The sequence below is a fragment of the Seriola lalandi genome, unplaced genomic scaffold (genome assembly GCF_002814215.2).
Source record: "Seriola lalandi dorsalis isolate HSWRI2012SDOR001 ecotype SW California unplaced genomic scaffold, Sedor1 jcf7180002054391, whole genome shotgun sequence".
Classification (NCBI taxonomy): Eukaryota; Metazoa; Chordata; class Actinopteri; order Carangiformes; family Carangidae; genus Seriola; species Seriola lalandi.
In genome coordinates, this window is record NW_019524944.1 from 376,693 (window position 1) to 401,257 (window position 24,565).

At 40.7% G+C, this 24,565-nt stretch overlaps 2 protein-coding genes and 1 long non-coding RNA gene across 7 annotated transcripts; 1 reads left to right on the forward strand and 2 right to left on the reverse strand.

Moving 5' to 3' along the window:
* Positions 1–55: 55 nt before the first annotated feature.
* LOC111657285 (E3 ubiquitin-protein ligase TRIM8-like) lies at positions 56–9,810 on the reverse strand. The gene is made up of 7 exons (XM_023409389.2): positions 9,520–9,810; positions 8,428–9,030; positions 3,141–3,236; positions 2,202–2,435; positions 2,017–2,048; positions 1,438–1,553; positions 56–1,341 (listed from the first exon to the last, which is right to left on the reverse strand). The coding sequence occupies exons 2-7, from the start codon at positions 8,995–8,997 to the stop codon at positions 683–685; spliced, it is 1,707 nt and encodes a 568-aa protein (XP_023265157.1). The 5' UTR covers positions 8,998–9,030; positions 9,520–9,810; the 3' UTR covers positions 56–682.
* On the forward strand, positions 9,804–17,249 carry LOC147818939 (uncharacterized). Its single transcript, XR_015437456.1, has 2 exons — positions 9,804–10,049; positions 13,701–17,249. It is a non-coding gene; the product is annotated as an uncharacterized LOC147818939 (long non-coding RNA).
* On the reverse strand, positions 11,186–24,522 carry sufu (suppressor of fused homolog (Drosophila)). 5 transcript variants are annotated; one of them, XM_087174892.1, is made up of 13 exons: positions 24,208–24,522; positions 20,025–20,200; positions 19,515–19,649; positions 19,072–19,208; positions 17,424–17,566; positions 16,730–16,815; positions 16,231–16,303; positions 14,508–14,661; positions 14,307–14,409; positions 13,752–13,886; positions 12,954–13,092; positions 12,778–12,861; positions 11,186–12,692 (listed from the first exon to the last, which is right to left on the reverse strand). In XM_087174892.1, the coding sequence occupies exons 1-13, from the start codon at positions 24,214–24,216 to the stop codon at positions 12,603–12,605; spliced, it is 1,464 nt and encodes a 487-aa protein (XP_087031018.1). In that variant the 5' UTR covers positions 24,217–24,522; the 3' UTR covers positions 11,186–12,602. The 5 variants fall into 5 exon arrangements, with proteins under 5 accessions (XP_087031018.1, XP_087031019.1, XP_023265189.1 ...); XM_087174893.1 differs by having other exon boundaries at positions 12,793–12,861; positions 24,208–24,521; XM_023409421.2 differs by having other exon boundaries at positions 14,508–14,664; positions 24,208–24,520.
* Positions 24,523–24,565: the final 43 nt, after the last annotated feature.

Genomic DNA, 24,565 nt, shown 5'->3' on the forward strand with positions numbered 1-24,565 from the left:
AAAGCCCACACGATTACATCAAAGTCTGTAAATCAATGCTTAAAATACACCAAAATATCATTTAATATGCTTGTTTATTCAATATTTTCCACTGGTTTTTGGTTTATTCATAATCTTATATAAAAATTCATGAAAAACCTGACAAGCAGTTGTAGTCCAGTGTGTTTTGAAAGCCACATGGACTTTGGAGTGCATGGAGAGGCTCCCTGCATGCTTTCAGCCGCAAACAGGAAATAATCAAGAGCCAGGAGCTTGCAAGTACATTAAGAGCGCGTTAACAGTCTTTTTAGGCACTGAAGTCTCTGGAGTCCCATGTCAGGACTTGTGATGAAGGATATGTTGTTTCTTAGTTCACCGCTTGAATGGATTTAAGACTACATTATTCACATTAGCACTTCCAGTCGAATTAAAACAGATAATAAATAAAAAATACAAAATGTTTTCAAATTAGAGCATTACAGCTGTCACTGTGATTCAGAAAGTAAACAGGGCTACCAAAGTTAACCGCGGTTGGTTTCCCAAGATAGGGTCAAGTAACTGTCAAAACAACATTATCATGAAGGCGTGTAGGAAACACAAAGTTGACAACATACCTCTGAACCAAAATGGAAAGTAACACAAAGGAAACATGGAAATTCTGATGCCAATTCTGAATAAAAAGGAACAAACTGATTCTGGTTTATTACTTGGTCCCATAATGCTTGGTTGAAGACTGGCCATACAGCCCGTAGAAGTCAGGGTGCCTGGCTGTCTGTGAGGCTTCCATCAGTCCCCTGATGGGAAAATGCTGCAGCGGCTGGCTGGCAGATAGTGGGGCATGTGGGGGAAACTCCTGAGAGGTCATGGAGGGGAAGGAGTCCGACGCTGGGTACGGAGGCCGGGCACGAGCAGCGGGGGCCCTGGAGCAGCAGCAGTTATTCAGAGTGCACATCAGTACTTTCCTCCCTTCGTACATGGCTTGTTGCGAGGCACCTCCACTGGGGAAGTGGGAGGGGGGGAATAAGGTCCCTGAGTGGTGGCTGGAGCTGGAGCCTAGACCCACCATGTGATGGGCTGAGGCATCAAGGAGCCGACTATGGCCGGGGCCAGCATGAAGATTCTGGGGGAGGCCTTCAGATGCGTACATGGACGAAGCGCGATGACTCTGGTCAGGCAGGAAGGGTTTTTTGCTGCTGTAGAGCAATGGTGGAGGATCCTGGGAGGTGGAGTTTTCTGTGTTACTCCCTAGGAAGGCCATACTGTACTTCCTCTTCTGTAGTCCTGAACTCGTCCCTATTTGGGAGCCAGCAGAGCTGCTGCGAGACTGGACGATCTCAAGAATGGGCGCCTCGTTGAACGGTTCTGAGAGTGGAGAGTAGTGCGGGGCAGGAGCAGATAATAGTTAATCCTCCTGACCATATTATATCCCGGAAACTGCTAAATATCTTACAATCTTACCTTCCAGCATTTTTCGCAGGTTCTTCTCTCTCATTGAGAGTTCAGACAGCAAATGATGAGAGTTGAGCTGGCCCACTCTGAGTGGAGGGATGGCACTACTCAGATGTGAGTTTGACCTGAAAAATAACACAGAGAATTGCACCCTCGCTTGAGACGCATTCTGCACCTTGAGACTTGGGTTTATATTTCAAAGACTAGAAGAATAATTTGCTCGTCAACTGACATCCAACAGCGAAGTATACGTGTCTTCTTATGCAAGGAAAATTCTTTTGTTTTAAAACACAGGCGAGGAATTACACAGGTATATGAAAAGTAAATTGTGGTTGGTAAGAGAACATTTGATTAAACACTGTTTTAATGAAAGCGTCACCGATTTAGTTTACAGAGATGAACAGCTTTGAAAAGAGAGCAGGAATATTAAAAGAGCACAATATCTAACTGATCAATAACACCAAACAACGCAATACTAATTGCCGTCTCACAGCTTTAGCCCTCTCACTCTGATTGTATAACATATGATAAATACTAAATACAATCATGTAGAGTAAAGTGAAACAGAAAAGAAATAACAATGCTTACCTGTCTATTAGCAGCTGGTACGGTTTTGTATTCTGAAAAAGACAGAATGAGATAAAACACAAAAGTCCTTCAGACCCACCATCTGCCTTTGAATGCTATACAACAACTGATTTGTGTTTGTGTGACTGTACGGACATGAATGCATGTAGGAGAAATGGAAAGGCAGGTGAAAATATATATTTTACCTTTATGAAGTTAATGCTGTCCGCTCTCTGGAAGAACGTTTGTACTGAGCTCAGGAGTGTTTCTGCTTCCTGTCGCCTCTCGTTGAGCTGCAGAACCTGCTGGGAGTTTTTCCTCACGTACATGGTGCAAGTGCTTTCCAGCATCTGCATGGTTTCAGCCTGGTTTGCTTCTAGCAGCGTATGCATCCTCTGGTACTGGGCTCTCACACGCTCCTTCAGTTCAGACACTGCATCCTTTGGAGAGAGGACAGGTTTATAAAACGTGCGCAAAATGCATTCACACACAAATTATACAGGCACAGCAACTGTTTTACATGTCAAAATGCATTGAGTAGCAGTGAAAAATACCACTCTACCTACAAAAGTAGTACAAAGTCTTTGGTGGCTGAGGAAAATTAATCACTTTCCTGACCATTCTGTCCTTAATCAGTCTCTTGTGAGTCAATCAAATGTGCAACATTAAACTGCTGGAGTGCCAATTTTGCAACTTTTCATCTTTTACCAATTGTTTCCACAATTTCCTGGCTAAACATCAAAACTACATAAAGATAGAAGAAAAGTAAAATAATAAAACACATTGGATAAAAATTAAAAAATATACTTCAATACACATTAATGGCTTCATGTGTTGAATTACTTTATAAGTATATTTTATATATATATTCTTCTATTTTGTGGAATGCACTTGTTCAGAACTAAAGTAGGAAAGTCATTTGTAAAATGCATTTTCCGCTCTGGTGCACTAGCCAGTCAAAGCTAGAAATAAATTATATTTTCTCTTCATTTTCCAACAGCGAACAAAGGTGCAGAGTGGTTTCATAACAGCACAGTGTAGACACAATTCAAACACAAACTTACATGGTGACTAAGAACTAAAGGACTGATAATGTTCAGAATTGTGTCTCTGTAAGTCTACACAATGTGTGTGTTGTACTGGACCTTCATCAGTGTCTTGTCTGACTCCAGCTTGGTGAGCTGCTCATCGATGTTCTGAACACGACCCTCCAGTCTGTCTTGCTGCCTCATTAGCATGGCCTGTGGGAGATGACATACAAGAGATGGATTAGACAGATGAACAAGATACAACAATAGAAAAAAAATACATACACACACACACACACACACACACACACACACACACATACACTGAAAGTTTCTTAAAAACTCTGGCCTTTCCTGGGACCTCTGCAAACCTGGCTGCTATTCATGAGTCACTAAGACAACCTCCTCCACCATCCTGATTAGACGGAGGAAACGACAGCTGCCAGCGACAACCACATACATTTATCCATTAGGAGAGCACCAGCACACGCAAACAGAATTGCACAAATCCATCTCTGATTGCTTCTAAGTTTATCAGGGGCCCTGCTACACCAAGTGAAGTGCATTGTTGGGAATAGCCGGCTTCCTCTGTGGCCTGATTCAGAGTGCAAAAAGAGCCAAAGGCCAGTAAAAGAACTGGTAACCATAATCCTCTCCGTTTACGACAGGAGATGCAAATCAATCTGAAGTCACAGTCTGACAGCAAAGTAGGAACAGTGGAGGGCAGGTACATTTTTTAATGAACTATTTCTGAATGGGAAAGGCACCCTGTCCAAGTAAGAGAAAACCTGCTGTCATGGAAACAAAGCCGTGTGTATGTATTTATATGTGAAAGCTAATGTGTATGTGAGGGAGCAGGAAGGAGCAAGAAAAGCAGGGGTTTCACACTACCTCTCTTTGCCTTCTCTTTTTGCCACATGCATTGCTCCCATTGTTTGCGTTGGCCTCTGTGTCAGTGACAGATTGTCATGTCTGTGTGCACAACGCTGGGGTCTGCTCTCTCCCTCCGCATGAGAGTGGGATGGGAGAAAAAGGGAACGGGAGGAAAGGCAAAGTGCTAAGAACGGACAGAGAGAAACTGAGAAAGACATACAAAAAAGAGAGAGTGAAACCAACAGAGAGAAAGTTTGAAGCACAGAAGAGAGATAGAGAGAATGAGGACATTCCTGCGGTCTCTAGTGAGCGAGTTTCAGGGTATCTACATTGTGGTATCGCAGCAACAGGCCTCTTCAGCTGCTTACAGCACTCATGGAGTCTTATGTAGAACAACTGGCTGGCCAAAGCACTATACCACAGTGAGCACTTCCAACAGTCCATCCAGTTTCGAAAACAAAACAATAAGAAAGACTATGATTAACATAAAATACGAGCCAATACAGGATACTACAGTCTTTTTTGTTTGTTTGTTTGTCTTGTTTAGGGAGGAAAACTGCTGATTATTTTGTCATTTGGGAAACAGCAGGAATACTTCTGTCTCCTCCAGTTCAGTTGTTTCACAATTTAAGATTGTGGATTGTGACATGGACTTTGGACTATTGACATTAGATGCACTAACAAGGTAAAGAGCACATAATAAACAAAAGGAGCTTGTACACTGTTAAAGCAGCATAAACTGAGTTTCAGTGCCATTGGGGGACAGTGGAACAACCTGTAAACCCCACATTAACATATAATAGCCCTATAAAGTTATTAGTAAATGTGTTAGCAATAATTAGCCTAATTACACATCCAGCAGATTACATTAAGTCCAATATACTCAGTTTTAGCTAGTTTACAACTTTGTTGCTAGCTAACTTTAATGTTAGCTAGTCGCTAACTTTGACAGTCTGCTATTTAGTGATGGGCAGATACTGTACAGGGGTTATATCTTTTTTTCTGATACAGGCTGGCTGCCGCAGCTGGAAATGACACTGATGAGAGAGGACCAAATCAGTAAAGTTACCTGAAGATCATAAAACCAAAACAATTAGCCTAACTGAAAGATGCTAAAAAAGCTCCATAGAGCTGAGGGGAACTGCAGAGTCGGCTGAAATTTCTTTGTGGGGTCATCTCTTACGAGTCTCCCACATTAAACATAATGAAATGATCCATTGTTAATATAAAAATATTGATCAGTGCAGCTTAAGTGCATAGAGGAAAACATTACATTTCCATTAATTTGATTAAATGCCTTAATTGCACTGCATTGCTGTTGCAGTGTTGACTGTCAGTGTTAAAGGGGATCCAAATAAAGAGATCAAGAAAGTATTTTTCTTTATTGTTTGTGATACTGAGGCCTGTATTATGTGAGCTCAAGAGATAGAGACTTATCTGATTTGTTGAAGCAGGCCAAACATCATAAAATGATCAAGAGGTGCTGGGGCAACAAATCTGCCTTAAATTAGCCTTAAGGTAACTATATGTTGTCAAATTTCTATTTTGGAGGAATGTAACTGACAGGGAAAAAAAATCAGTGTTGTGTGTTGGCTGAATAATCATCTGGTTTGTGTATTAGATGACCTGTCAGTTGTACTGAGAGCAATAGCAGATTTAAACTTGTTGTCAAACTTGATGTTTTAAACTGTGGTGGTGCACAATGCTTTTGATTACATTTGGATCACTAGATCACTTGGACTTAAAAGGTACCCTGTGGCATTTCTGACTACTTATGGCATCTAGAGGAACGTCATGGTGAGCAGTTCCATGCATTGTGTTGTTTCTGCTAGCATGCACATGATGATTGTGGATGTGCCAATGAAAGAGGAAGAGAAAGTCTGCCAATATATGTATGTAAATAACTGTATGTAAGTGTTGCACTTAGGCCAGATGTTTTCATATAGGCATTCATTGTGTTTGTCAGGCTTTAAAAGATACAACTAAGCAGACACCATTAAGTTTTGCTAAGTAGCTACCAATAGCAGCTAACATTACATGCATACCTTTACACAGAGGTGGTGGCATGTTCTGGAGACATGCACATGATGGAAATCTGTCAAATTTTCACATCATCTCAAGTGAGACTAGCAACATTCTCGTTGAATATCAGCTGCCGTCCTTAATCTTGTGTCACATCCCACACCTGTACTACATCTCCACACCACACACTGCTTATACAAGAGGCACTTTCAGCTAAACAGTCCTCTCCAAACAATCTGATAATACCCATAGTGACTGACTCTCCCCTGCAAACTCACGTGGTACCTAGTTAGTTGAGCTGTGTTTCTCGTTTCATCCAGTGCTGTGTGCTTAATATTTTCAAACCCTTTTATGCTCTGTCTTAACACAGAGCATAAAAGCTCAGTGGTACCTATACCTTCTGTGTGACAGTTGTACAACAGGAGAGAACACTTTCTGGGTTATTGCTATCGTAAACATTGCATGAGCTGCTTTATGTGAGTTGGCTTCGCATAATGGCAGCAGCTTTTCTTTGCCTAGATGCTTCTGCTCAACAACCATGTCTTCCTCATTTTGCCATATTTCCCTTCAATTCCCTTTTCGTCTTGTTGTGTGCTTGAAATAGCATACGGGGGCTGGAGGGAACTGTCTGGTTGCTGATCTCTCTGTAGCAGCGTGAAAGCCTACCTTTATCAAGATTAAACCCACCAATGATCACTTTCCCTACTGTCCTATTTAGGCATCCAGACACCCGCGGGTTGCCAGGAAGCTCATGTTTAAATGAGGAGCCTCAGACTCAATGAACAGAGAACCTCTTTCACAATCAACTGAGAACTATTCCCCACGTCTGATGTCAATAGACTGCCCTCAGCATTCTGGGGAACTGACTCACTCCAGCCCAGATAGAAGAAATTGCTAACGGTGGAGCTTCCAGGAGCGACGGTTTCCTGCAGAGATGCCTGAAGAAAACCAGGGTGAGGTTGTGTGGGAGGGCTCCACCTCCGCCTGTTCCAGGGACGACATTACTATTATATTATTCTTCCATTCACATCCCAAATTTACCAGCACACCTTGCAAAGGGTTACTGTAAAAGTGTCCTTTGAGAGCCAAAACAACCAAAGATATGAACATAACTACATTGGTTTTTCCCTCTTTGTTTATCCAAAAAGCAAGAAGAGTGCTGCAAGGGGAATTTAAAATCCTTTTACCAAAATAGACCACAGCTCTGTCAAGGAGAACAAACTCTCAGTAAGTGATGATGAGAAGCCGCTCTGGCCTCAAATTACTTTAACAAATGACCCAGCATCCAAGAAGAAGTTAACTTTTTGGCTGTTGCCACATTTATCAATATTAGAGTGCACTCTGTCTAAAGGCCCGAGCATGGAGAGTGTTCATCTGAGAAGAGCCAGGGACTCTAACTCCATTTACCCTGCAAACATACAGTTGTGAAAGAACAGAAAAATGGGTGGGTGTGTGCATGTGTGTGTGTGTGTGTGTGTGTGTGTGTGTGTAGAGAGCAGCTGTGGAAAGGGCTGAACAGACATCTTTTGTCCCAATAATAGCTCTGAACCAGAGCAACAGTTTTGTACCAAAGACTTCTACCAATTTAGAACTTTGTGATCTACACACTGGAAAGAAATGCGTCCGTAACTTTCCCGACTGGAATAATGCGATCATCAAATGTTTCAACAAGACCGCAACACGGCAGATGCTAAAACTAATCTGATTCTCACTACCGCCCCTTCACAGATAGAATTGTGTATAAGGCAGTGTGGGTGGTTGTTTTTTTACACCTTGCCACTTGGATTAGACTTGCGAAAAGAGAGTGAACTGAACTAAAGTATAAAAATTAGGAAAATACAGAGGTGGACACAGCCATGACACACTGGCCTTAAGCGAGATGCATACCTCCATGCATCCTGAGGTCAACCCTGCCAAGGAAGATCATTATTCACGTCTTGTCAGTTAAGTTAACACAAGCAGAATCACTGCTCCTCTTTCCCCCTGGGAATTTTACTAGAATCACTTTTCCAACTCACAAAGTTATGAACTTGCTGTCTTGTGTACATCCTACAAATCACCACATTTCCTTCTCAAAACCAATCATTTCATTTATCAGCCTAGCCAGAGAACATTTCCTCGTCAGCAAATGATGAAAGTGAGCTAACCAACCAGCTAAACAAACTGCATGTGGATCCGCCCCCACTGCACAGGGGTTATCATTTCCGGCGGATGCAGATTGCATCACAGCACTTACCCCAAGGCACAGGGTGGCTAATGTGAAGGTGTGGCAGTGTGGAGTGGGTGCTATGAGGGGTGGCTTTTCACCTGTCCACTCCTCTCACATCACATGAGATTAAAGGAAGAGGCAAATAAAGGAAGCCTTTATAGACTAGAACTGAGAGAAACATTTGCAAAATCCATGAAAGAAAGTGCATCTATCACATTTTTTGACTGTCACCCGCATTTCAGTTGCCAGTTTAAAGTGAATTACTGAGCAGGAGAGTGTGTGTGGGTGTGATTTATCTACCTGCATTTGTATGCGTTGTGTATCCACATCGCAGACTGTATGTCTTTGGTTAGTGCAGTGAGAGATGCAGCAGAACGGACACAGAGCCACCTGCTCTTCCTCACAGTGGAGTAGCCTGTACTCCTCATGACTGGGACAGGTCCAAGCACTCAGCTCCTCGGCGTCAACTAACAGGTGTCCCGGGGCTGCACACGGCTGCTGTAGGTGCGTCTGGATATGAGTTTGGCAGCAGGGCTCCTTGCAGCGCAGACAGACCTTCCGCACAGGCAGCTGGGGGCCTCGCCTGCAGAGGACACACTGCAGCACAGCAGGGACTTTCTCAGTGTTCAACGCGTTAAAGCGCTTGACTATGTTGGCAAGCTTGAAGTTCTTCTCCAGTGTGGGTTTCTGGTTGTAGTCATGGTTGCACTCGGGACATCGGACCGCAGCATTGTCTTTGGCCCAGGCCTCTGAGATGCAACCCTTGCAGAAGTTGTGCTTGCACGGCAGCTGGATGGGTTCATCAAACACATTCAGGCAAATGGGACACAGAAGCTCCTCTTCCAAGCAGTTTTTCCAACTTGCATCCATGACTTCACCTGGATCCAAACTGATGTGCCGTGACTAAAAAAAGGGCAGAACTGAAAATTAGTATTTTTTCAAAATATGGATTACTGCTTTCTGCACTGAGCTCCTTTAGAAACATATAAAGAAAGACACTTTAAGCCTACCAAAGTCTTGTTACTTACATCCTGCCCAAAATGGCACAGAGAGATGTGGGCCAAGAAAATTAACTCTTCATATATTCAAGCGGCAGCAAAGTGTCAAACGAAGTGCAATCACAGTCAAACTTAGACAACACACTGTCATAACGAAAGAATTAACATTGACAATATAATATCTGGCTCGTAAATACTCGCCGGGGAATTCACATACAAGCTGTGGCGTTCGAAAGCGACAACTTGCGACACTGGAAATGAGACTCTGTCTAATAAAATATCACACTGACATCTTATTTTTAGCCGAGGACACTCTTGCCTATTGTCAAACAAGCATTAGAGTAGTCTCCTGAAACATATTCGATGTATTCTTATGGAAGAAAAGCAACGTTACCAACTATTTATTTCCCATGTCGTCGGCAGACTCCGGTGCACCTATAATGCTTCTGAGCTTATCGCATCCAGCCCGCGGTGAGATCCGGCTCCTCCGGTAAGATCACAGCGGTGTGTCCGGCATAGCGCTCAACGCTGGGATTTTTATACGAATCCCGGGCTGTTGTTCAGCTGCTTTCGCTTTCCCGTCAACTCTTTGACTAATATTTGATCGTAAGCAGCGCAGGCAGCTTGTGACTCGTCGGGAGGGAGCTCAGTGCTTTCACACCGACTGCCCCCCTCCGATAACGTGACCCGTCACAGAGTTGATACACAGACTGGGGGGGAGGAGCCCAGAGGAAGCAGGCAAACGAAACGGCCACAGCAAACTCTACCGGAGAGATCGTAGATGACCAGGAGACATTTGTGTGACCGGTCATCCTTTGCACCAGTGGTTACTAAAGTGGAGTCCTGGCTGGCCGGTACAGAAGCTCCCCGGGGGCCCGCGAGAGGGAGGAGAAACACTGAATCACTGAGTCACGCGGAGAAAAGGTTGTGTCTTCCTTCTGTGCGGACAAGTAGCCTATAGATAAAGTCATTAGTAATAAACAGCAGGTTAATAACTAATGGCGGTATCTATAGTTAATGTAGTTTTGTTGATGGTTTAATAATTTACTAATGCTTATAAATCAGTTACAAGCTGTCAAAAAGATAACGTGTTGGGTGGTGAAAAATCTCAAGCTTGTGGTTATTTTCCTCCAGCATGGCCGGATTAACCTGTGAGAGGATCCCAGATTAAGAGTTTACCCACCTACTGCCCTCAGTGTTGTGTTTGTACCCTGTGGTTTGTAAATTCAGTCCAGGGTGCACACTGCTCTCCAAAAAAATACTCTATTCTCTACTCTATCCATTTCAATTAAGCAACTTTATTTAGGAATATGCATCATGTGAGCACATCATAAAACATTCATATTAATAACACAGATCCTAAAAGACATAGCAAAAATGACATGAGTTAAGCAAGTCCTAGTTGATAAAGTAATTGAGTGGTGCAAATTCCCTGACAGCTTTTCAGCTATCAATTTAGAAGAAGCAAACTAACATGCAGTGAACATGAGGCTCATTTGGGGTCCTGGAGCAGTTACCCTCTTTGCCCGGTTAGTAATTCAGCTTTAGGAGAACCACTCCAATGGACTCTTAGACCACTTACCTGCTGGGAAAGGTTTGCAGAACATCTGGACCAAAATTTATTTATCAACAGCTTATTGACATTTACAACTTATTATACTTATTAAATTAGAAAGATACTGATAAACCCATGACCCTTAATAATGACTGGGTATCATTTCTAACTGCAGACATAATGGGCAATTAGAAAGTGAGAAACCCAGGAGTATTTAATAATAGATCACCAACATTTAGATCTGATTTAACTATATAGAGCAAGTCACCTCCAGCCCAAGCCATTAATAAGAGCAACCAAAACTTGCTCTTATTACTGGCTTGTAATAGATCTATAAAGTATGATTGTACATTTATCAACCATTAATTGCACCGTTAGTTATTACTTATAAGCCCATTATAAAAGGTTCCTCATTATTCACATATATTTATAGGAAATCATATATAAATAGACATAATATGCTGTGTTCACATAAACACGTTTTAAGAAACAAGTTCCTCTGTAATTCTGCATTAGTGTTCCAGCTTTATTTGTGTAAATATCTACACTCTTTAATGCACTTGGGATTACAATCAGCCAGTTCAGTCAATAAGATAGCAATTACAAAATACCATATCAACGATGTCTAAACTTCGTCACTCTGGAAAAAACAAACAAAAAACTAAAATAAGATTGTATAAGAGTACATTTTTGTAAGAGGACATTGTAGTAAAAGTAGTCTTTTCTTTGATTTGGTGTTAACATGGAATGCAATGACGGCATCAGAAATGCAAGCCAGTGAACGCAGCGGCCTAGAATCAAAGTGATGTTTCTGAACAATCCAGGGGAGCTGAAGGCAAGAGTGAACAGAGAATGTGGTCCTTTTCAGCACAGGGCACTGAGGATTTTTACTCTAACTTTCAAGCAGGTCCTACTAATAAAAAAAAAAAAAAAAAGATTTTATATTTCTGTGGCCACTGAAGACAACACACGAGGGAGGACACTACACACAGATTCCTAGTCTTTGCACATTTACAACGGACTTGATGGATTTAAACTCATCACTCTAAAACATGTATCATCAATCATGGAAAATCTGAAAGAAGACATTCAAAAAATGATTACTCAATATGGGAGTCATGTTCTTGGCACAGGGGGTAGAGGTGGTTATACCTGCAGCATTTGCCAAATATCTAAGAAAAAGGTTCAGATGCTTGTTTGGTTGTCCCAGTCAAACAGGCAGTGAATAGTAGTAATAATAGTTCAGCCTGTCATGTCATTCTCTCAGAATCATGACACATTTGAGACACAGACAGTACTGGCAGTGGACTGCCAACAGTTATAACTTTGGTATGACCACAAACACATAAGAGAAAAATGTCCAGCATTTGTAAATACTATACACATTAGCTCAATTGAAAACAATACTGATAGAATGGACTTTTCTGCCCTTTCTAAGGCCACTGGAATAAATAGAATAAAACTAGTTTGAGAACGGCACCTCATTTATTGCTTGGGATATAATGTCTGGTGATCACAGGATGCATGCTCAACTGCATTTGTGACGTATATGTTGGACCTGGCAGGCCTTACTGGAGGGATGACAACATCCTATTTTGCCCTACAGCTGGTACGTCACATATAATGATTGTTCTAACAGGTCAACCATCTGGACAGGCTGGCTTGACATTTTCAAAAGCATTCAAGTCTCAGAGAAATGCTGTTAACAGTGGGAATAGTCTGAGAATTCAGTAACAGTTAGAAGTCAGATAATCTTCAGGGATGAAACCGTCTCAGGCCGTCCACTGTGGGAACAACATATCTGTGCACCCTCAGGGTCGCTGCATGTCCTGGGAGGCTTCCTGTTCATGATGGCCCCCCCCCCCCCGAAGTGTGTGTTTGAAGGTATTGTTGGTATTTTCTAGTGATTAAGTGTCTTGGTCTCACTGGAGTGGATTATCAAACACAGAGTCTGGTAGAACAGAGATCTTCAGCTTCTTCTCTGGCCAACTGTACTCCTTTGGTAACTTTGTCTATACCAATGGAAAGGATACACAAGGTTAAACAGACAGGCAAGTTGAAGAAAACAAAACTGAAAATAAAAGTCAAAATACTTACTTTTTTTTTACTTACCTCCTCACGAGTGTTAAGTTCTTGTAAATCCCCAAGCATCTGCTCCACAAACTCTTCAGTCAACAATATCTATACAGGGAGAGCAGAAAGTCCAAAACATACATTAAATATGAAAGCCCGACATGGAAACTGAGTTTATGTGAGAGTCTGTGGGTGTTTACCTGAAGCCAGGGGCCGTGGGCTGCATATGGATGCTCCTCAGTAGCAAAAGCTCCTTCAACTCCTGTAGACACAAATGTAATGGCTGTGTCTCCATTGATACTTTTGTAAGTGAAATGTCTCCCATGGAGCAACCGGCCCCTGTAAAAGATTGAATACAGTACAGCATGAACTGCAAAGGTCATTACAAGTGTATAATGTGTGTTTTCATTTCTCTTTCCATATGACAATTACTGTCAAGCTTTTTCAAAGCATTTCTTTGATTTTGTGAAGCTTTAAAGAATTTTCCTGTTGAAGGTAGACAATGCAAAAATAAAAATGTTTGCATGATATTAAATTGAATTTAATATTGCAAGTTTCCTTGTTTGACTTCAAAGAAATATTTCCCTGAGTAATTGTAGACATGTAGAAACAGGCAAGTATTTTGTAATAAATTAACACAGATACTAATAAAACAGTTTTCTACATATTGTTTGATAAGTTAACTAAATTTGCAAAAAGTCACACATTAAAGGTGCACTATGCATTCCTGCATGACGTCACTTCTGTTGACGTTCGAAGTAAATACCAAACAAAACAGAGCAAGCTCCCCCCAATCAAGAGTTTGGAGCTGACTCGCAGAAAGTCCCTACTGAACGTCTGAGAAACTGGCATCATCTGTGTTTTTGCTCTGGTGTTTTATTAAGACATACTGCCACACCCAATCTACATGAAAGTTTGGACTTTTTGTTTATCCGTTTGTCTTACAGGCATTCCCAAAGGGTAAATATCGTGTGTGGGTGGAAGGTGTAGTGCAGTACCGCAGGCAGAGGGGCAGCAGTGTGCCTGACTCCTGGTTGAATTTCAAATGGACGCTCTCCAACTGACGTGTTCGGACCAACTCATGTGGAACAATGGCTGCTGAACTCTCACTTTCCAAACTGTCTTTCCGACTCCTGAGAAACGGACAACGAACACAAAAGAAAGGTGGAAGGAAAATGTAAGTGAGGAAGTGAGAAATGGTACAATCAGCAATGAGAAGACAGCTGTCTGTGAGAAACAGCCAGTGTGAGGGAACCAATAGCTCTTTGGCCTGGCCCTATATGGGAGTGTACAGCCACAGATTTCACAACGACTTTCATAAACTGTTACCTGATTCTGCAGCAGATGCAATGAATTCCACAGAAAAACAGCTACAGGATAGTGACACACCACCATATTATGCTAGTAGCTAAAACACAATGGTGATAAAAATTCTGATGTCAAATGCACCGTGAGTCACCGCACAATGTGGAAGGAGTCATCCTGGTGCAAACTTTGTACTGAGCTGAACCCATGTTTTTTTGTGTGTGTTGGTATGTGGGAGGAAGACTCACTGAGGTCTCTCATGACTCTGTCTCTGGGTGTTGATGGGTGGTAGTGCTGCCTTGCTGTTAAACTCCAGTCCTTTTCTCAGGGTCTCCCTGATCTGCTCTGTGTCTGTCAACACACACACAAAGATCAGCATGGAATTATCACACCTTGCTCAGTCTTAATTAGAGGATCTACTCTTTTTATTCCTTTGGGACTTGGTATACCTTTGTCTGAGAGCCTGCGTGGCTGTGATCCTATGCAGATGGATCGGCTGTCCTCCTCATCCTCTGGCGGTCGACTCAGATCGTCCCAGACACACTTGGCGCTCACCCCGCTCAGGTTAGAGCCCTCTGTCTCGATACCCTGGTCCACTCTCTCCTGCTTAGATGAGCAAGAAATATACGCAATCATTAACACTAGCTCACATATGGTTAACATTTTCAGAAATGAGAGGACACTGCATAAAGATTTATGCGATAACAGAGGGTTCTTAATACAGTCAGAGAGAAAAATAATGTACAAGTTTATCGATTAACAAAATAGTTGCCAATTTACTGTTGGTGCTGTAACTTAAACTCACACACACTCAGCCCCCCCGAACCAGGAAAGTGTGTGTGTGTGTTTCATTATGTGGTCAGATCAGGGTCAGTGTGTATCTGTTAGTAAGTTGTAGGTTACCAACCGACCAGACAATGCAGATGTAACCTGGAGGCAGGATATGGGAAATTATTTCGATATGAACAATTAATAAACAACATTTAAACATCCATGTTTTTTCGTTCAGGATATCAAAGATGGGTGAATATGTTTGATGTGGTTTCTCCATGTTCCCTCATTCATTTTGGGATATCCAAAGTGATCCCACGCTAGTAGCTCTAAGAAAAGCTGTGCCTAAACTGAGCTATAATAAATATCCAGAAGATTAATCTGCATGGAATCAAGAAGATAGATTGCAGTTCCAAGTTTATAATGGTAAAAGAGTTGAGAGATCTAACGAGTTTGTGAGTTCTGAGAAACAAGAACAATCAAATCAACAATCTGCTGGAAGGCCAGAAACAAAGAGAATAAAAAACATGCCGATGCCAGGGACAGTAATGAACAGGTAAATGGTATCCAGCAAAACATAGGGAAAATACTATTTATGCTGATCGACTGAAAACAAAGTCAAATCTGCTAAAAATGAAGATGAATCATTCGACAAGTAAATTTAGTCCATTGTCTTTGACGTCCTCGCTCAAGGCGTGCATATTGATTCACAAGAAAAGAGGAAAGTTTCTGTGGAAAAACAGCTGTAATGCTTGTCAGATGAGATGTATTATCAGAAAATAGAATGAGAAAAAACAACATTAGAATCCTCAACCTGCCAGAAGAGGAAGAGGGAGACAGTTTAAATAATTATCGGGTCAATCTGATATTGGTGAAATTAGGAGTAGAAATAACAAGGATTTGGAATGATGACTGATGATATCACTCTCACTTTTTTTCAATACCTGTAATAAGCAAATGTACATGGTATGATAACCAGCAGTTTTCACACAATGGTAAACCATGAAAGTGGTATACTTCCAAAACCCTAAAACATATCAGGGCATCCCTTTAAAAAAGGGCAACAGAGGGCCCCTGATACCCAGGACAAATTCTTGACCTTGTCGAGGCCAAGTTAAAAATAGCTTTCTTTTATCTGTTTAAATCTTTGTATATGGACAATCACTTTCCTTAAACTTAACTATTTACAATGTAGCTCAACTTTTTCACTCAGTTCCCTTTACTGGGCATCTATCCAAACACAGAGCTTCACAATAAACCCCTTGCACAACATAATAGTGGACTGCAATACCTTTTAAAAAGTTAATGCATAATTTTTATATAATACATACCCCTAATCTCACACTGTATAAAAGCAATATAGTGCCCTAAGCCGGATGTGAGAACTTAATAAAGCCTTACTTGTAGGTGTGGGTCGATGTCAAAAATGGTCTCCCCTCTCCTCATATCTGTGATTAGCCAGGGGCCACCAGCTCTGTACACAGGACGATCATCAACATTAGTCCAGGTCTGCATTAACCTCAAGTTAAACACACAAAGTTAATAAATATACAAGGAACTACTTCTTTACTCTGCTGCTCACAGTGTGTTTGCAGACTGAATGCCATATATGTTACAGTGGAGTGGTCTTCTCTGTATTTACTTCAGTTCACACACAAATGCACTTACAAAAAACAGATAGTGTCTTGAAGCAAGTTAAGTTATATTTACTGCACATCTAAATTCTGAGTTTCTTAGAACTAACCTAACTAATCAACAATCACTTATGAAACAGAGTTAACAAAAAAAATAAAAACCAATGAGAAATTGCATAACCCAATATCTAAAGTATTGTTTTCAAACCTAAAACATGGCTCCATAATCGAGCCTGAATCATGTGCTAATGTGTAGGTCTACTCACACTTTGACTCCACGCATCAGCTCCAGGATGCCTTGACCGTTCCACTGTTGGGCTGCCTGTAGCTCCTCTGTGCATACACCCACAATCTACAAGAGACGGTGCACAGCATTGGAGGGTGGTCTACAATCATGTTACTGTATAATGTTTCAGAGTCTTTCTTATTGTTGTTGCTGCCTTTATTTTAATTGGTAAGAACGAAAACTAAATCGATAAGGCTGTTTCAGCATTTCTACAAATGTTTGGTACTACCATGTAATATTAACTAAATGTCACAATCGGTTTAGTCAGATGTATAGCAATGTATTCATTCAACAATTCAGCTGATGTGATATGAAGAGAAAACAGACACAACAATATGATTGTTGATGTGCCAGTCTGCTTGTTGCCCTGGGACTGATCATACACATACTGTATTAACTTATTTTTTCTTAAACTTAAAAGGCAGATCAGTGTACAAACCCTGCTGGGCTCCAAAGATCCATTATTTTACTGGACAATAAAACTATTTAGATGAGGCAAAGGTTTTTCTTTCACGTGTTGACTTTTATTGTTTTAGTTTATCATCTCTGATATTAAATTGCAGGGCTACTGGCATCCTCATCTCCTCTAATGTTGATCCATGTTTTGTCCAGATCCCAAAAGTGCATCATGTGAAGTTATTTACGCTGTGTGAATATCACATATTTGAACTCACCTGGAGAAAACTCACTGCGCCAAATGGCGTATGAACTGGCTGCATCTGTGGGTCCTCAGTAAGCAACATATGCTGGATACGAGATTCACTGTTGTCTAGTGGATTGTGCCACGATACATGGTCGCCACTACAAAATGTGTTTTCTGTACAAGAGAGAACAAGAGTAGACATAAATTTTAGAGTATGACAAAATATGTTGTTTTAAATTGTCTAAAATACACAATTGCATTTGGGCCTGTACCCTCAACCAGCCTTGAGAAACACATGCTCTCCTACTTTTCATTATTTGACGGAACAGAATTTCTGAGGGGAAGTTACAGTATCAGGAAAAAAGGGGGACAGAGATCAGCAAAGAATGAGTTTGGGTAAGAGAGAGAGAGAGAGGGAGAAATCAAAACAAAAAAAACAAAACAAAACATAAAAACTACATTTCCATCTGAGGAATCTGCTTGGGAGGTAACATCCACCCAGTCCAGATTTGCTGCAGGAGAAAAATGAGGGGGATGATGGCCAGGAATCAGCATTCATTTAGCTCAGGGGCCTAGCCCACCCACGCGCAAATTGACCCCAGCTGGAGAGTAGAGAAGGGTTGGATGGAAAGGAGAGGGAAGCCTGGAGAGAATAGCCCTCTTCTCTTTCTGCGTGGCTTTTAAATGCTCCCTCTGAGCTCAACCACACTTTGTTGTGTACGTTATATGCACAACTGAAGGATTTAAAGAACTTAGCAGATCAGTATATACCCATTTCTCTTACACACAGTAAACATTCACACACTACAACAGTGCTCTTGTTTGCCAGCCATAAAAAATAATCCTATTAAAATGGTAAAGGGAAAGAAAGGGGGAAATTAGACTTCCTGTCAATACCCAGAGCTCCAACAAACACAAATGATGTGAACGAAACTTAAGACCTTTGCTGACAGCAGACTCCTCTATTTATGCATGTTTACATGTATCAGTGGAATTACAAGCTATTATTACAAAGACCAAATTCCTCACATTCACAAAGACATAAGAAGAAGGCATGGCAACCGCAGCAAAAGGAGAGTTGATCTTTCAAAACCGGTGCAGATAAATCATTTACTAGTCTATTAAGAAACGGGGACTCGATGAGAAAATCATTACTCTTTGACAAAAAGTTTCTAAGTGAAGTAAGAAGAATGTAAAGCTGCAACAATGTTTTTTTTATAACCTTTTAATTGGTCAGTGATATTATTGATTGATCAATTAATCATTTCCTTCTTAAAGTGTCTAAAATAACATTAAATGATAAACGACATTTCCAGAGACCAAATTCATGTCTTAAAACTGCTTGTTCAATCTGACTAATGGCTAAAAACTAAGCTAAACTAAGAAAAGCAATAGCCTTCTCCATTTTAAAACCAAATGTTTTTAATATGATAAATCTAAATAGCTCCCCTATCATTGGAAAACCAATTAGTAAGTATTCTCCTATTCCTCCATCATTATTACTGCAAAAGTGGTCATAATAATGTTTTTCAAAGTAATTTATACTTTTAATCAATGTAGTAGACATTACATGACTCCCTGGACCTCTTGGTTTTTAATGTGTTGCTTACTCCGTGCAAAGATGCAAAACATAAATACAACTGTTTTGTGTTTTTCACCCCTAAACGTTGTGCTCTTACCTGACTGGAACACGTAGCGAGCCAAGCCTTGCATGAGCTCAGCTGGCCAGGTTGGTGGTGCCGTCTCCCCTGTTTCTCTTTTGAGTCTAAAGGTGAGCTCAAAGCCAAATCCACTGGGTCCGTCTGCCCCTGTGAATCTGACACACACAGGCAAGCAACAGTACTTTTATTTTCTTTTATAAAAATCCCACTGCTTTCAAGATCAACAGCATGCTCCAGAATAATAGCAATAATAGAGGGTCATTAGGTGTAGTGTTAATACTGTGAAAGGGCTCCTGACAAAGGCAATGGGATGTACCAATGTCCATCATTTTTGAAAATTTTAAATAAATTCAATGCAAAAGAGATCAATGAAGCTCTTCATCTTTGTCATCAAATGTGTGTTGAATTTGCACCAACTCCCCAGGGCGCTGGAAGTCAAGTTGTTACATTAGTGTACTTACTCATGAACCCTATTATCCCCATACAGGTCACTCAGTCCGAAGCTGACATAGTGCCAATGCTCCTGGATGTCCTGAGCTGGACAGCCCATATTCCTATACATACTGATGTAGTCTAACGGGTCTGGTCCCCCTAACCTGTGAGAAGCATAAAATGAAAACCATCAGCCATATCAAAATGTTTATTTCTGTCAATGGACTGCAGTTACTTTTCTGTTCACCCATGTACACACTGTTGGCTTACCTGGGAGGCAATAACTTTTATCCAAGTAGTGAGATACATTCAAATGAATATGTTTTAATTGAGCTAGTATAGCCTGGTACTGACACCTCAAACTCCACACAACAGCAGCAGTTACCTAAAGTTTGGTTCCTGGATTTAGTTGGCTGAAACGTTAGCTTGGCAGCTAAGCTAATTGTTGGCTAGACCCTTGCCATCCCTACATAAACATGTCGCACAAACGCAGTACCTGCAGAGATGTCAGACAAGCAACAACAGAACGGGTTACCTACCAGTATTTAACAATGGCTGTTACTTGAAGCGGGTTGGCTTGCTCGGGGTAGAGTCGCCGGCATTCCCCGTAGATAGCCTGCAGTCCGGGAGGAAACAGCGGCACCAGCCCGTGGGCTGGAGCACCACTGGTAGGCCGTACCTCATCCATGCCACGGCCTCGAACAAATCTGGTTATCTATTTAAAAAAACAACGTGAATGCAGGTATCTTCCTCCACTTACTGCCACTTCAACAAAAAGAGACAACACTAAACAATGTAGGCTTCACACTGGTAATGTTGTCTAACAGTAAACAGTTTAACTCGGTTCGTTGTGCTACACACAGAAGGACCCAGCCTGTTGCTCATCCTCTACAAAAAAAAAAAAAAAAAAAAAAGACCAAGTGCCTAACCATTGGTTAGGTGAAGGTCCTGACGTTATTGACTGACGGCAGTAATAACCAATGAGAAAGGTGGTTTAAGTTTGTGTAGATTTGTAGATTATTCTGATTGGTCGATACACTGTCAATCAAACAAAAGGAAGGCGTGATTTTAGGGTCCGGTCTTCAAAGTTTTTCAGGGGCCAAATGATGGATGCATAGGCCAAATTGTTCTTCAAAGCAGAGCTAAAGTAACGAGTAGTTGAAGAGGTATTATTCAAATCATTTACTGAAGTATAAGCAGCAATACTAAAATGTATAAATGCTTTACTAAATCCTGCATTCAAAATTTTGCTTCAGTTGCCCAGTAGTAGACAAAATGGCAAAATGTACTTAAAGTAGCTTATCTAAAGTATTCATCGCACATAAAAATGGCAATTGTGAGCCTATACGATTATATATGATATCATCCGGTTGCAAATAATGATCCAATAAACATCATAATCAGCAAAGAAAACGTCAAGTAAATATTTCATTCTGAAGCAAGTGTAGCAAGGGTTTCTTAAAGGTTTCAGTCAAACCTGTCAGAGAAACATCATTCATTTGAAGACGTCATAGCCTTTGGCCAGTGTGCAGTGGCTGGATTATTGGTCTTTCCACTATGCTGTAAATTAGTTTGCTGTGTAGTTTATATTTTTAATAAAAATCCTGCATTAAACTAATTTATTTAGAGCTAGAACCTCGAATATCTGTAATGTTGGTGGGAGAGTGCTTGTCTGCTGGGGCTATTCATTGAACATTATCAAGATTTAGATTTACCCCACTTGTTTTTCTGCTGCCTGAATACTGTAATCTTTGGGCCACATGACAGAGGCTTTATTGTATCCCACGTGAGTGATAACAGGAAATGGATGCCAATTTGTTCAATCAAATGTAAATGTCTCAGAAAATCTCAGAAAAATGGAAATATATATCAGCAGACACATCAATAAAAAAACTAACAACAACATGCTGAGCCTAGGGACCTGAGCGTGTTTTTTATTACTTCCCTCATAAAAGATAATTATGGTATTGCCATCTCCTCCGTAATGCTGAATGTAGTAGTTTTTTCTTTTTCCTTTTTTTTGATTTTTATCAGCCAACAGGTTTTTTTCATGCAAGGCAAAGATAAGTTAGACCTGCCTGGATGGTATCAGGGTGTTGTCCATTCTTCACACATTTCCTCTTTATGCTTTGATTTCCTCATACATATTACTTTGCTACATGCTACAGCAGAGCAATGTTTCCATTGCAGTGGGACAATACCGGCTGCCCTTTTCTGCTGATCACCACCATACATTATACACTGCCATATCTGGAGGCCACAATTTTAAGATTCAACCATGAGGGTGAATAATAAAACCACTGTGAGCCCTCTCTTGTGCTGCTGTTCAACCCATGTGGTAGATGTGTGCAAATCTGGCATCTTTGGTCCCTGCGGCTTAATTTCCACCCCGACCATTATGGCTTCAACCTCAGAACGGGGTTTGGACTGAGGGAAAACTTTCTTGGTGGGAGAATGGAAAGGGTGTATAGTCCAGTCATGATGCTAACAGGTCGTCAGAAAGGTTGTGTGTAGTGTGAACAGCATATCCCAGAATGACTGAGACACTACGGGTACCTTACAAAAACTGCTTTAAACTAGCACTGGTCTACTTTTACCTATGATTGAGTCTACTTCTCCTTAACACTGATATATGCTGTTTTATACTTGAGTAGTTTTAGCTGGAAATTTTGTTAGTTTCCTCATACCCCTTCTTCAGTGATGTTGTAATTGAAAAGGACGTCAGCTGTGGTATCGGATCATATTATTTATAGATAATCTAGCTAACTGCCATTAGACTGCAGATTTCATGGAAGTAGATAAGAGCTGCAGTTATAAAAGAGGTCCACATGTATGAAGCATGGCAGCCCTTGTATTCTTGTGAAATCTATAACCTAAATGTTGCAACATTTTAAAACTCAAACAAAATGTTATGAGATTTTATAAATTACAAAAGAAAATAATTCAAATAATTCACTTTGATTTATTTTATTAACAAAATACAATATGTTTAACATTAACTTTGATAAACTCTGATCCATAATTTAGAAATGTGTTTATTTTACTCACAGTAATATTAGACACAATTTCAAAAGAACTTCTTATGCATCACTTCAAGACAGTTAACATTATATAAATATATATATACACATTTCCTCAAACAACATACACAACCATACAAACAAAAAGTAATCAACCGTAAACCCACGCTTTAGTGCCGTGCAGTAAGGCTGACAAACCAGTACCATGCCAAAAGAACTGAGCCCATAGATGACACCTGAAGATGCCCCCATCTATGGAATTCAGTTCTCATAGTAGAGCACTTATCAAAATCTGGTCCTCGTGAAGCCTCTTGATCAATGAATGGTTTAATCCTTTGACTCAGCTCAGGCCTCTTTATATTCTTGTCAACTTTTCATCTTATTGCCTACGTATTAATGAGATAAAACCAAAATAAAGTCTATAAACTAACCATATAGTCTATAACCAGTAACATAAAAACTATAGAAATTCAACACAAAAGTAGAGGTAAGATGGTGTATGACAACAAGTTGAGCAGCACACTGAGGTTAAGTCCCACATGACCATACCTATTTCTAAAGAAAAGCAGGGTAATGATGAGATGATATCATCAGCCCTACTTCTTTCATCGGAAGATTGTGCAAGAAGTCAGTACAGTGCCAACTAAAAGTTGATCTTAAACAGCAATTAATAATGGCCGGCTTTTGCGTAATGCAATTGTGCAATATATAATTTTAAATATATACTTTTTCATAAATTGGCACCAGATTTAGGGGTGTTTTATTGTAAGTGAAATAAAACCACCGTGGAAAACAAACCTCCAGAATGCAGTTGTGATTGAATAGATCCAATTCTGTGGTTAGACAGAGCCTATGGAGAGTTTCAGGGTCATCTGTGGAATGCAACCATCTTCTCAGCCTAAGTGTTCCTGGAAATGCTTCACAACCACTGAAATAAAAGTCTGTCCACTGGGCTGATGCAAGCTCTGAATCAGATGGTGGTGATAGTGCTCTTCGGTCAAGACATGAAATGACTCATCAGTTATTGCAGTACACTCCCATGAGAAGAACTTTGGGACAGTGAGATTACTGACATACTGTTGGTCAATTGGCGTATTCAAACCGTCCAAAGTAAGTTTGATATTAACTCTTGTCTGCTGAATTACAGGATCTCTTCCGTCATCTATAAAAACCTCTCCTTTCAAGGCCTGGAGTTAATATTGACAGTGACAGTAGTGTGTGATAACTCCTCAATGTTATCTCAGTCACTGTGGGTTATTCAGTTTGGGTGTACATTCTTTTAGGATACACGCAGTAGAGCACAATGATCTGAGGAAGGCCACACCTGAACACATTCAGGAAACTCCTATCTTTCTGGCAGTTGGATTGGGAAACAACCAGTTCTTTTGCCTGTTACTAGACAATCCAGACTAAAAAAATCCCCCATGAGGACACTAACCCAGTCTTACAGCCTGCACTCAGTGAAACAGCTCTCATTCAAACACTAAATTGGCTAACATAGTATGACAGTATGACATTAACACTCTTTATCTGCTTGTGTTCAGAAAATGTGGAAGTTGGTGTTTCTTTGTAAGAGCTCCTACCTCTTTCAAAAAAAAAATTTCACAACTTAAAACATGTTGAATGTTTGTAGCTTGTAGTTTTAAATAAAATGTGTCCATGATCTGACCAGTTTGAAAAAGTTTTCTACCGATATACCTACCCCAGTCATTCACTGAAGATTTTCCTTCCAGATCTTTGATACATTAGAAATACATTTCCTCATAAAGGCCTCCCAGGGCTGTGCTCTTTCAGTCGAGCTCTGAACACGCTTCAGCAGTCCCATCTCAACAAAAGTATGTTTTAGCGTTGAATCAGCAGCAAGCTTTCCAAGGCCGAATGAAGATACAGTAAGCCATCTCTCCCCTGTTCACCTGCATGTTCTGCTCGCTCTCCCATGTCCCCCAAGTTGTTCCAAGGAAGGATACTACATAATGTCTGACATTCAGAGCAAAGAACCTTAAATACCACCACCTTTCACATCACCCATCAGCCTCCCTCCCTCCTCTCTATCTGTTTTT